At 36.2% G+C, this 14989-nt stretch overlaps 1 protein-coding gene across 7 annotated transcripts in view; it reads right to left on the bottom strand.

Moving 5' to 3' along the window:
* Nucleotides 1-14989, bottom strand: part of LOC100649852 (collagen alpha-1(XVIII) chain) — a 345705-nt gene that overhangs the window by 148477 nt on the left and 182239 nt on the right. Inside the window, exon 2 of one of the 7 annotated variants that reach the window (XM_048410059.1) lies at nucleotides 11633-13830. The exons of the other annotated variants lie outside the window; for them this stretch is intronic. Coding sequence (XP_048266016.1) covers nucleotides 11633-11824 — 192 coding nt within the window. The 5' untranslated portion in view covers nucleotides 11825-13830. The remainder of the gene's footprint in view (nucleotides 1-11632; nucleotides 13831-14989) is intronic. 7 annotated transcript variants of the gene reach the window in all.

Genomic DNA, 14989 nt, shown 5'->3' on the forward strand with positions numbered 1-14989 from the left:
CGATGCCGTTCATTTAAATTTTCTTAATTCAACTAACTTTAATTTCCCGAGACAACAAGATCATTTTGTGAACTCCTCGTCGATCGATTTTCTTTCAAAATTCAAGAGATCGCGATAACCGAATTAAAATAGAAAATATGGTTTAATTAGGATATTTATTCTATTAATGACGAGCAACATATCGCTAATAGAGATTACGAAAGCTTCCCAATAAGACAGCAAACCTGAATCAATGTTTTTAAAGAAACTTTTACAGCTTTTACGGTAATGCTTACTTATAAACATTATTAAACATTCAAATTTTTAATACATCATCTACTCTATGAATTTCTTCTGAAATTTTTCTATGTTTTAATTTTCAAATCGAAAACGCCTACAGTTAATTCGCTTGAAAGGATGTTTGCAAAAAATACAATTACAATCTTCGAAGTAGAGAATTGTTTTCACATTTAAAGATCGCCAATTGGAAAAGAAGGTATCACGTATTCTTCGAATCTATAAATTCCATTAAATTCTCTATATATACCGTACGTATTTATTGCGTTCCTTTGTTGTTAAAGGATAATAAATATTCATCAAAAGTACGAGCTTCTTTGTATAATAAATGGCGATTATGTATTGTCTAAAAAAAATGAATGTACCATAAAATTTACCACGAAAGTAGTACACTGATGAAATATGTATTTTAAAGAAATAGTACTCGGCAATAGCGTCATTTGAAAATTTTAGGAGTTAGATATTTAGCGAGTATGTGTAAGAGACGAATGGAAAGTGGAAAACAAACATTAAAGCCACCCAGACCGGAGTAGAAAACATATTGGAATGCAGAAAGTAGTTGCATTACCATAGTGCATTCAATACATTATATTAAAATTCACTAAACTTTTCCATATAACCATTATAACAGAATCCTATTTGCATAAGGTTACCATTAAAAAAGTCTCGTTCGTGGCAATTTTAGCAACAATCATCGTTGATAACGTAACTTTTCGAAAATAAAAATATCTAAGAGAGAGTCGGTTTGTAATGGCAACAATAATGCCACCATTACAGTTTCATAATAACTTCACAAAATTAACAGTTACATTATGCATAATACAGTAGCAATCTACTTTAACATAACGATATATAAATATATACATATAATAAAATAACATGCCACATTGTTCACATTTAATACGTACACCACGTTCTATTGTATTAAAATATACACTGCGTTAAACTTTATAAATACATACACTGCGGACGTTTATGCATATTCACGTTTTTATACGCGCACCAATGAAATAGAATCTGATGAAAAAAGCTTCGTCGGACAACTGCGAAAGATTACCGTAAATAAAGTTAAAGTTGTGACCGATGCAAACAATCTTTAAAAAAAAGACAAAAAAAAAAAAAAGGGAAAAAGGAAAAGAAGAATGAAAATATTGTACTATTCAAAAAAATCCATAGCCTGTTTCACCAAGCAACTCCTACCATCGAATGAGTAATAATAAATTGTATAAAAATCCTCAGAATCTGAAACAGTTCCAAAGCACCACTCTGTATGTTTCGCAAGGTATTTCTAACAAATACATCAGCCTGATAACGAGTGGCAACGAATGGGTGGCAAACAGGGCCAGCCGATTAACTATACATCAAAATCGTTACGGATCTCGATACAACTAAAGGCAACAAAGCTGCTCTTCCATTTCATGCTGAATTTCGCAATTCCCTCGAAAAGGGGGAATGTGCCGGTAACGTGGTGCTCACCAAGCACAGGTTAAATCAGGGGAAAGAAGCAAAGATCGGGGTATATTTTATCGGGCTGTCCGTCGCATTCCCCCTAAAGCGATTTAGATTACCTATTCCGGATTTCTGGCGGAGCCAGCATTACTTGAAGCTTTCTTGGTCTACCTGTACGCCCGACCGAAAGCAGATTACCGCTGAAAATGCTTTTTCGTCCCGACCGCGTCAACGGTGGCCAATAAAACTTGCAACCAGCCCCTACCACCAGCAACAAAACGAGCGACGACTAGAGAGAAAAGAAACGATGGAAAAAGGAGGAGCGAAAGGAGGTCAATGAAGGATGCAAGAACGTCGACAACGATGATTAGCGAGGTAGGACGAGTATTATGGCTCCGAAAGTTATTTAGCATGGCGTAGCGGACGACGAAGTCTCCTAGAAGCGATTACTACGTAAGGTTTGCAGCTGCAAGTTTCAAGTTATCTTATAAAGCGAAGTTACGTGAAGTATTGGCGTATTATTTAATCCAAGAACATAAACATTCTCAATATTCGTTTAGTATAAACATTCGTAGAATTCACGATTTTCTATGCATCTTTAGATTCACGATACGATATGGTAGGATTTTATCGTTGGTATAAAATTGTTTGAAAATGTAATTTTTCAAAATTTCAATAAAAGTCTTGGATTGTCTGTGAGAGAAATCCAAGCTATGAGGAATTTGGTCTACATACCGGTTCTTTTGAATTAAATAGCTTTTTGTCGTGCTGCTAAAGGTCCTCCGTAATATGGAACGCGTTAAACGAAAGGATCAATTTTGATAACGAGCGAAATTATTGATTCCTGAGACCCGACTAATGAGGTGAAATGTCACTTGAATAGCTTGGAATGTTCAAGTTTGACTTTACTTAAGAGTTCGATTGAATCGTAGATTTATCTTTATAAAAAGACAGTATAATGTGCAAAATGTTAATATGTAATTAATTATCCGTTTCTCATACACGAGTAAGAATTTCAAGTATGCATAGCTGAGAATTAGAAATATAAATTTCATCGCAATATCTAACGCTTAATATCGAAATAAATGATTTTATTCCGATATCTTCGCAATCGATAGATGCACGACATGAGAATTTCTAAGAAAATTCGCGTAAAGCGTGGAAACAGTAAAATGAAAACAATAATTTCATTGCATACTGAAAAATATATAAATAAATATTGAGAAATATAATGGGATTACAAGGTTAAAAAAATAGGAGGGGCAATAAAAATTGTAGATCGAATTGGATAATAAAATCGAATTATAGCGTTGAAACATACGTATTCGTTTATATTCCTTGCACGCATCTATCGATTTTATGTATCCTTTTTTATTATTTACGACGATAACCCACAATTTTAGAAAAAGTTTCGTTTCATATGGCTATTCCATCTTCAACGTACAGATTTTCATAAAATTATTGAGTTTTAATATCGATTAATTGTATATTAAGTAATAAACAATTCATTTCACGCTGCGTACAGAAGACCTATGAATAATGTATTTTACATTTGTTTCTATAATTTAAGCGCCCAACGAAGTCAACCTTCCCAAACGAATAACAATTTATCATAATAACGATATAAATTTGTTATCCTGTTTGAAGAGTTTGCGGCAAATAGGATTATTTATTTCGAACAATGCAGGTGAATATTTGTTACAATTGGCGCTGATAATTAAGCACGGCCATAAATAACTCTGAATATTTCACAATCATGCCAATCTCATTTTATAGGATTTCCTTTTTTTCAATTTCAATTACTTATTTTTATCATTTTAACATTCTATCTAATACAACGATCGAAACGGTATCGATCTATGCAAAAACCACCGTTCCCCAAATCAAAGTTCCATCGATCACGGAAACATGGCACGATAAGAATTCGATATTAAAAATTTTCATCAAAAACCTTTTGAAATTTTCTATTTACCCTTGGTTCTTTACATTCGCGAATCGTCTGTCTTTCAAAGCTTCGATACACCAACCTCCACTACATAAATCAGAATAATTCAAATAACCATCGACACTCGATAATCGAAAGTCCATTTCCAATTACTGTTGGCGCCGAATTCTACGGCCGGTTGTCGATGAAACTGAAAATTCTTTGCACATTGCGCGCAAACCACGGATTCCAGAGGCGAGGGAAACCAAAAGGGTCAGCGTAGCAAACATTTATCTGGGTCAGCCAAACTAGCAACTCGAACAAGGAAAGCCGCAGGGTTGCATCGAACGAAAATTCCACCGGTTCCTGACAAGACGAGAAACCCGTTCTGAAGAGGGGTCGCGCTCGTAAAACGGGGACATATCATCTTGCTACCCGTACGTTCGCTAAAACGATTTGCATTATCCTATTCCAACCTTTCCGTGGAATTTTTGTCGAGGACAATTTCTCCCGATCGTGTTCTACATTTACCGATGACGCATTAACCACTATAGGAATAAGATGAAGGCAAAAAGATTTATTATCCCGCTTTTATTATGAGTAATACGTGTCACTCTCGACGTTTCGCGTACGAATAAATTTTTTTTATACCTGGTTCTCTGATATATGAAATTTTTCTCTTTTTCGTACTCGGCGATTTTTAAACTTTCTTTTTCTAGTTCCTTTTTTCAAGAGTATTCTGGCGTTAAGATGACAATGACGAAACTTTATGATTGATACGTGTCAGGATTATGCGTATGAAAATGTGAGGCGAAGTTTGTAGTAAATATAGTGATATACGGTAGATTGTTATAAAACGTGTGAGGTACGAGAATATTTATAGACGTCAAAACGATGTGAAAAGTTTCTGTAGAAAAATGCCGTTTGAGGCTTATCTCTCAAAACAGAAGCGATAATATTTTATGCTGGAAATATACTGGTATCAATGAATCAACTGATGAATCTTTCTGTCTATCTCACTCACTTTGTGTTTCCCATGCTAAGATCGACGAAACGAAATAAATGACACAAAATATGGATAAAATTTCGGATATGAAAGAAAATTCTATAAAATATTCCTCGCGTATTATTACATAGAGGGAGAAAGAATTTCTCCCTCTATGTATTCATTTTTTACTTTCGTTTCTTGTGTATATTTTCATATATCGATACCTTTTATTCTTTAAAAGACTATCGCAGCATTGAACAAGGGATTCGTCACTGTCTTCGTGAAAATCTTCGGAAACTTAAATTAGAAACCGTAACGTGATACAATGCAAATAATATTAAACGAGTATATTTTGAGTTAATGAAATACTACCTGCTCCACTTTACTCTTTTCTGTTCAGAGAATCTCCCGATTGATAAAACTCTTCAAAGTGGATTTGTTCGAAATGCTGCAACTCGCGAAGTTCTTTTTACCAGATTATAGCTTATAAAATAAAAATTCAGACTGTTCTGATAGGTGGTCTGTAGTTAAACGTTAAGTAACGTAAGCTAAGCTTTTGTAGTCACTCACGGCGGCTACGACGCAACGATATCATTTGTGAGTCAAATACGGTTATGCTCGTATCGATGCTCGTACACCTCCGTAAGCACAAAGCTACTCGTAAACATTTAACATAAATTTTGTAACGTATCATTAAGGCATCCACGCGAACGTGAACGCCCAAGCTAGGCACTTGAATAAGTTCGCCTCGATACGGCGAGAATTTCAGATCCAGGAAATATTTCTGAAGCATGCGCGAGCATTTATCACGCGAGCGAACCCTTCGAGACGATTGTGCCGCATTCTCCGCAGGAAATTTGATGGGAAGATACCGCGGAGAAGGTATACAGAAGGAAAACGCGGCTCAGTTTCGACGACCGTGCACTTCATGACCCACTGTACATTTTATTTACTGCTCTTTATCGTATCTCCATCTCGACCCCTATTTCTAGTCTTTTCTTTTTGTTTCCTGGTGATATCACACCGTACCATGGAATTGAAATATAGAAAATCAAACTTGTATTCGGTGTCATAAAATTTGATGAAAATCACTCGGCAGTGAGGCAATTCGAAGAAATTCTATTCTTCTCGTTTTTCATTCTCGTTTGGTATCAAGCGAAAGAAGGAATTTTAACGCCTCGAAAAAATCCCGAATCTAACGTTGAAACGAGAAATTATACGTATTAATAATAATTATTTCTTACGTTTCTCAGACGCGAGGAACTTTTATTTTGATTGGAAACGTTTAAAAAGATGTAGCAAAATTAATTCGTTCTTTGCGGATTCGATTTTCGTTACGTATAACGTAACAATTGTTTAATTTTTAAATGTCAAGTATGATGTATTTCACGCCGTTTAAATTATTCTGCTCATTTCTCATCTTCTAAAAATTGCAAAGGATTTTTCTTTCACAAGGAAGTTCGAACAACGAGAGAATCAATAAGCCGATAAACGACGATGTAAGTAAGAGAATTATTAATCGACAAGATGCAAATTTAAGAAAGTTCGGTTTTTAACACTCGTTTAACGGGCAATGGGCGTGTAGCTTGTTCGATAAATTGAAAATCAATGTACTTCGTTCCCACAGAAAATAAATGCAATTGTTAAATCCTTTATCTCGTTAAAGATTAAAAGGAAGAAATTACCTTTGGACGAGAAAAAACGGTATTTCATTTTTTCCCACCAGTGATTTTCCATCGACGGTATAGTTGTCTAATTACAATCGGGAAACGGTCGCAACGATTCTATATTGCACCTCGATGCAATATCGGACATAAATGAACATTATAATTAGCGCATTGCGTCAAAAAATTAAATCTATCATTGTACGTGCAACGCACACATTGTTGGGAATGAGGTAATTGAAATAGGAAATCGCTGAGGGAGGAAGATTTAAATCTCTTGTTTAATTGAACTCATTTTGATCGCAGAGCAATTTTGAGCTCGCATTTATTTCGTAAATTGCCCCGACGTTGCGGTTATATTTTCGAATAAACCTGAGGAATCATTAATATCTATTCATTTGAGTTTCTCTAACTTTATATAATATTTTATATACCTGATGGGATTTTAAGAAAACAAAACAAAAAAAAGAAGGAAAAGAAATGAAAGAAGAAGGAAGAGAAAAAAAGTATCAATCGAGCAAATCTTTATCAAATGGAATTAAATTTTCGAGAATAGTAGTGACCGATGTAAAAAGCTTCGGTAAATATCTATAAGTAAACTTTGCAAATTTTATGATATTATAATGTAGATGTATTATATAATAAATTTGTAATAAAGTAATAAATAACGTAATGTATATAATGCGATATTATGTAGTAAATATTGGATATTAAATCTATTTACGCCATCGAAACAATTCCTTTATTATTATTTTTCCTTAACATTGTATAAGTATCTATTATCGTGTTCCAGATTGTAGAGTATTTATAAAAATATTTATAAAAATATTATATATAAAAATATATAAATAATAAATGTTTTTCGATAATTTAAAAAAATTACATCGTAGTAGGTCGTTCCACTTCAAAGAAATTCTTCGTGGGAAGTGATTCGATTCTGTTTGAAAATAATTGTGGAATTCGTTCAATGATGTCGACACTGAATCTCGGCTTACAAGAAATGGCGACTGCGATTCATTAACTTGTTACAAAGCAGCGACGACCGTGGTAACGAAGTTTAGCTCATTTAATTTCCTCCCCCATAATTGCTTCTGCAGACATTGGTTCTCTTACTTTCGAATATCGGGGCTTACTTTCAAATTAATGTTATTTGTGCTCTCGTCGACTTATTCTACAACTTCTTAGGACAAATTAATTTAAACGGCAATGATGGTTTCTTAATTGCTAACTGCAGTTCTCTGTGTTACGTTAGCGAAGCTGCAAGTTAAACCGTAAACTGAAACGATGTCGAAGAACCTTTTACGTAGAAGTTCATTTTTCCATTTACAAATACAACGTCGAATAGCGTTGGATATTTTAAAAAGAGTCAGGCGAACGTATGATATTTAAAATATAATTTGCCATTTGTTGCGTGCTTCTGTGAAATTACACGTATTTCTTGGAAATTACTTTCAAATAAATTTTGCAGAACGAATCTGTTTGAATTAATTATTGCAAAGACCACGCATTCTTCCAGCAAACCGACAATGTATTACAAAAAAAACACGGTAGTCCGAGTAAAGGTTCTTGACTCCTTTTAACTTTCATCGATTCGGTTCTGTCATCAATCATGGACGTCACACGTATTCCCATACGTAAAAGTTATAAAAGCAAACATACGTCCTGACAACCCATTGTGTTCCTCGTTAAGCATAAAAATTGAGAAATATCACGTGAATGACGTTAATCAAGATAGTTGTAATAACTGCAGCTGGAAAGAAAGCACGAAACGCGGACGCAAGTTAACGCAGAGACGCGTAATTTCGCTGAGAATTAATCGAAATAAATCATGGAAAATTTATTCGTGCGATACAAGGGTGCAGGATCGTTCGTTATACCGTCTTTTCAACATTGCGATTAATGTCTTTTGTTCGTACTATTAATATGCGTCTACTAATTCATATGAATAGTCAAAATGTGAATCGGATTTTAATTAATGTTTTAAATTAACATTGGTACTTTCAACGTTAAAATAACACAACTTTCTTTCACAATATTTTGATCGCGTTATACAGCATCCTATTGTACTTAAATTTTACGTCGAAGTAATATTTTACAGTATTATATAGAACAACAAAGCTATATTTTGTATAATATCTTTACTTGTGATTAAAAATTATACAATAAGGGATTATATGAAATTTGGTATAATTATATTAAAAGTATCGCATGTACAAAAGAATAGTCCGTATCACTTAGCATTCTTCAAATTTCAATTTAAAAAAAAAAATATGAAACTATAAAAGTTGGAATATCATGAAAACTATGTAAACGAAAATGTATACTGTGTTATAAAAAAAAAAAAAAAATAAAATAAAAAATATTTACGTTTCTACTTATTTGCAGATAAAACATTTATTCAAAATATATGGAAGTACTGCTTTGGGTTATCGGTTTATGTTTATTCGATTTTTTCGATTTAATCGATGTTTTGAAAAAGGATTTGTGTTTAAATATTGAAAGATCTGTTTACTATGCAAAAGTAATTACATGCACTGAATACTACGTATCTATAAATTTAACTTCGTAACTTTGATTTTAGTTAAAAAAAAAAAAAAACAAGTCCACAACTATGGAACAAATATAAAGCTTATTTTCTATTTAACCATCTCTATCGAAACTCTGTGCTACTTTATTTTTCATAAAATCATCTTTTACTCGTTGTTAGAAATGAACGTTAATTTCGAACTATCGATTCTAATTACGTTAAGAAGAAAACCAAAGAAGAGCGAATTTCGATATCACAGAACCTGACAAAAATTACAAAAATTTATACTCGCATAATCCTCCTATTCAAATAAACAATTCATTCGTTAGACGAGTCATGCAAGATTGACGCGTTGGAAATCAATCGGAAATCTTTACCAATACTCCATATTAATTTATCTCTTACTGTGTATTCCTTTCTCATACAAGCGTGATTCTTCTTTGGTATTTATCGTAACTTCGTTAACTCTACGATCCAATTCATCGCATAGATAGCATATATATAAAAGTGTATTACATACAATATCCAACTCACCATAAAAACGGTGCGAACCAAAGCGCATCTTGGATGTAACTTTAAGCCACTTTCTGCACCCTTCCATCAAAACTAATTTCCAATATTCGTTGCCCGACTCGGCACGAGTCAGCGCACCGTCACTCTACGTTTCGCGTGGAGAAGCTTCCGGGAACGTGGTCCATGAGAGTGAAGGATCAGGTCGCAGTTCGCGTGCTGATCGAAAAATAATGCTGTTTCGCGACAACGGTATTACCCTACCGGTGGTCTTCGCCGTGATGCGATTACAAAGTTGCCAGGCGTCGTTCGTAGTTTACATCGAACATTATTAATATGCATGAGCGAATCTTACGAGCCGTGTCTCGTGTAACCACCACGGAGATTTACGCGGACGTGGAATGTGTCGCGAGTCTCGTAGACACGCGGAAGTTTCTACCGCGTTCGAGAACGAATTTTCCCGCGTTTTCCTGATTTTCCTTCGTTTCATAGGAATATCGGAATTCCCTGGATGGAGCCGTGGTTGGAATTCCAACGTGCCCCATAGTGATAAATAATACTGCTGGCAACCTCTCGGTGTTTTATGTATTCGAATGCCGATGGCCGACGGCCATTTGTAAGCGCCGCCGCGAGACGTTCGCCGGTATAGAACCAACTTCCAAGTTTACTCGATCGATCGGCTCTTGATTAATTTTTCGAATTACTACGGCTACGTTCAGCCAGCCCGTTCTTTATTCACATTAGACGGATCGATCCTGCGGTGGATTATTTATGAGGATTATTTACGTGTCTTTCATTTATCAAAAATCACTATTGCGATCATTAATGCTACGACTATCAATTAGTTTTAATCTACGCGTGAAAAAATTAAGAAAACACGACGGACTATGTTTGTTAAAAAATTCATCAATTTAAAATATTAAAAGTAAAAAGATAGAAGTAAGAAATGAAACTAAGAGTATATTATTGTATTATGCATCGCTAGTTATATATACATAACATCGAGTTAGGAATTCGGGATTTAAAAATACCTGCTTAAACTGCGGTAAAAAAATTACAAAAAGTATTCGCTTTAGACCGATTCCTCCGAAGAATCTCATAAAACTTTGTTCTTGTCGAAAATCCTTAACTTCGTTGTAACGTCTGCGAGCGTAACAAGACCATGAAGGAACGCATTAACGATTACGTAGGTGATGCAACTTTAATTGGATTGTACATGGTCGAATTGCGCGATGCGCCTTGCATCAGGCTAAAACGGCAGAGATTGGGTTAAGAATCAAGCGGGGCGGAGAAGCTGCACCGCTATAATTCCATTAAGATACAAATTTCCGGAATTTTTCAGCGAAAAAGATTAACAACGCACTGCGATGGATCGCTCAAGTATCACAGGAAATGAACCTCGTAATACGTGGACATTACTAAAAATAATAAATTTGGTTGAGGTCTATGGAAACGTTCGTCTCTTTAAGTAAATCTAGTTTAGATTATTTGTCAAATTTGTTTCTCACGTAAGTTTCAAGAGTAACCATCTTCTCTTCGAATAGTTTTTCCTTTCGTATCGTTGATACAAAATGAAAGTTACACGACGAACGGAACAATACCAGTTCTACGTACAAATACAAATTAATTAGAAATACTCAATGTGTTCATTTAATATCGTTTTACATGCCATATATTATAATTCCAGTACATCATTCGGTACGATTAATTAGTTAACGAGTTATTAACAATAATAGAAAACTACAAACAGAAATGAAATTATAAACGAAATGGCGGTGATTTATTTATTTTAATGAAGAGATATCGAATTTCAGAAACATGCATATATAATTAACATTGAAATTAATATTTATAGAATTGAAATGCTTTATTATATCTCGTATCATAGCCAGCAGCCGTCTTGATACCTTTACCACTCTATTATTTACATTAGAAAATCGATCTTCGAATACACTTTATTTCACAGAGCTATTCAAACGATTTAAAAGCAAAGATTCGAAGATATTGCTCTTAAAATTTCAAATTTCGTCTAAATATATTTCAAATAATTTTCCCTACTTGTATCACAGTGTAAGAAATATACATTTTTCTTAATTATACACGTACTCGCGATATATTATAAAATTGATAACGACACTCGCATATAATTGATACTCTGAATCGGCAAATATCACCATATCGATAAACATCGTTCAATAATCGCTAATAAACCGATGAAATCGACCTACCGTAAAAAATGCGCGAGAATTCAGCGCAGGGCACGTGGCCGCCACGAAAAGGAAGTTTCTACTCACATGTTTAGTGGCGGTGTAGCCGGTGATCTGTTGAAGCTTGCTGCTGACCATCTTCGTGCCCGGTTTCGTCGGTTTCTCGCTCTTGTGCCATATACCGATCACACCCGTGATTATCAACGCCACCAGCGTAATGATACCGATCAACAACGATAGAGTCACGATTTTGCTACGGGGCGATATTACCATTGCCATTTTTCCTCGTCTTTCGGACTGTCTCCCCTTCCTTTCGGTATCTTATTTGTTCACCAACACTTTGCCAACACCGAATCGGTTAATCCGAATATCTCAACGAACAGTTTCCAACCAGTCTAACCAGATGGAAAACGATCAATCAATTAATAACTTCGATTAACATCAATATATCATTTATGTATACATATATATCTAGGTATATGAATATATATCTCTCTCTTTGTTTCTTCTTTTAGGGGAATAGGAGCGGGGACTAACTAGAATATTCCTCTCTCATACGGCCATACATCAGTGCCGACAACGATTTTCAACTAAGGCTGCCGCTGTTATTATAACTTTATCACGTCCTCGTACTCGAATATCGACGACGTGTCAGCCGAGTCCTCGTGGACTCTCCTTAAAGTCATCTGGCAGAATGTGACTCGTTCTCCTGGCTCGATTTTCCAAGATCGATCGTACGATCTTTCACAGCCTTGCCTCTAACCACCACCATCAATGCTTCGAGGTTTTCTCTCGGACCGCTGTTTCAAATTTCTTTCTCTTTCTTTCAGAGATCCCGTTGGCCGTTCGATTCGATGTTCCTTCGATTCAGCTTCTGCTCCAAGAATTCTCTTTGGAAACCTCGCTCGAAGAGGATGAAGAAGAGGACTCCGTTTGCCTCGTTGCGTTTGGTCGGTCTTATGTTTAGCAGGAACTCGTCAGTCCTCCGTCCACGTCTCGCACTTTCCGAGCTTGACTCAACTTTCCCCAACGTACTATACCGATCGCTTGTCACACGTCCGGTTTCGCTTTCGGAAATTTCGCGGCGAATTACGGAAATTTCTCCGGGATATATCGCTCACCGCGGATACCACGATTCTACTACGGCCCAACCCTCCACGGAGTTGGAAGAGGTCAACAAGTTTAACACGCTTTCGAGAACTTGGTCGACGAGGGACTCGCTCTTCTTCGAATTCCTTAACGTCGTCCTTCGTAACCCCGCTCCTCCGTAATTTCGTCGAGCACTCTACTTCGTACGGTGCACCCGGTATACACTCGCGACGGCCGATGGTTACGCATTAAAGCGATCCTCTTCTGTCAAGCTATCCGATAATCTTGCGATGACTCTTTTCCGTAACTTTCGTGTACGTTTCAGTTTCTGATCGTTCTTCTAATTTTTCGTCACAAGGAAGATTCTTAATACTGATCCGAGTGTAACAATTGAAACTTCTTTTTCTTACGGTTCTTTGCGACTTCAACTCGTTAAACTAGCTTCGCCCAACCTTCTTCCGAGGAAACGCTTCTATATAAACGCGTCAGACATTTTTTCAATTCCATAAATTTCCCTCCCGTGACGAGAAAGCCTTACGAAGAAACAGGTTTCTCGGCGCACGAAACTCCAACAACCTTCTTATAGACTCAATAAACAAAACCCTATCCCTCCACATTGGTTTTCCTCTGTCCCGGAGCAACCTCTCTCGGAAACAGCCGTGTTCTCCAAGCACTTGAGGCTCGAGCGATCGCAAGAGCAGACACAGAGTTTCCCGTTCCGAGTATCAACGTGCTCTTTTTTTTCTTTTGCCTTTTCTATTCTACGTCGAATTCGTATTCATTCCGACGCGAAGGAAGAAACGTTCGATGGCGTTCTACCGTGGCTCCTAGCGAAACACGATGCACACTTACGCGGATCAACAAGTTTAACGGTCGCGAGGGGTCAACAACAACGAGTTCCGATAAATTCGTCTGAATAATCAACAACAAACTTCTCCGGGGAATTGTTTCAGCAACGAGATACACCGGAGAATACCTTCTATATTACACGGTTGCCGTCGGTCGTTCGAGGATTCGTTTAACGAGACCTCCGGAAACGAGAAGCCTCGGAAGACTCTCTTCAACGATCTTCGATCCCTCGTTCGTGTTCCCACTCCTCGTCGTCCTCGTTTCACCGTGGCCTTTCAGACCTGCCTCTCTTGGACTGCACCGCCGTCGATTCAGGCGGCCTCTAATCGCCGTGGAAAGTCACTTTCCTAGATGTTATGAAAACAACCAGACGTCACGAATTTTCCGACTGTAGAGTTAATAGGGATTCGAGAGACCTTTCGATGCAGCTTCAAAGACACGTCTCGGTGGATTGTTGCGAGAGAATAGGACGATTCGATGAATCGAGAGCTACGTGAGCGAAGGATTTACGATATTTAGAGAAGTTTTGTCAGCGTGGAAAATTGTGGTCGGATTGGTGGATGTTTGCGGTGAATGTTTGACACAAAATTAATGCTTCCAGCGGTAAATATTCGAGACGCGAACATTTCCTATAGAGTATGGTTTGCAATGATTATCATTATTGATCGTCGTTGTACACAATGTTTTGTACGCGATGCAAAATACCAATTTGATATTATGTATACAGTTGGGGATAAAAGAAGGTTATAAAACTGACATTCGAGGATTTTGGTATCAGAAACTTTTGTACTGGATATTTTTTAATATGTTGGCAACGATACATCGTTCTTTATGTCGCTCAGTTTTGAAACTTTCTATGGTCATTAAGTTACTCGTTTGATTTTCCCATTTTATGAAAGTTATGTAAACGCAGGATGGATATTAATTGTAAACAAATTCTAGAGATTTTTAATTGAAAGTTAGACTATCCCTAACTTTGATAAACGTAACGAAGTTAATTTTCAATTTGTGTATCGAAAGTTCGACGGCTACTACGGCCAGAATATAATGAGACGATATAATTTGGTAAATTGCTTGTTCTTTACAGAAGTTGGCCATCGACGTAAACTGTCCTAGAATGAGAATTTAATTGCTCGAAGAATCGCTATTCTCTTTACTAATTAATCAACATTGTGGTCTTAGCGAATAAAATTGATAACTTGCCAAGTGCATTCGCTAATAGGAATATACTTCGAGGCGTTAATGAAGATAAATCTTCTTTAAAGAAAGTTTTTTAATAATCCTCCCATTTTTTATCTACTTACAGAAAATATATCCTCCATTTGCAAAAGTTATATTTCTGACAAATTACATCTTTCTTTCCAGACATGCCATGGTCTTCTTCGAATTTTTACCGGCCAGTCTCGCTGTTATTTCAATAGATAAAGGGACTCGATATTTCTGTGTAAAGGGAAACTTTAGCATAAAGTCGAAGCTTATAATTTTTTCACTTTTGCTCTCGAATTT

This window comes from Bombus terrestris, chromosome 11 (genome assembly GCF_910591885.1).
Source record: "Bombus terrestris chromosome 11, iyBomTerr1.2, whole genome shotgun sequence".
Lineage (NCBI taxonomy): Eukaryota > Metazoa > Arthropoda > Insecta > Hymenoptera > Apidae > Bombus > Bombus terrestris.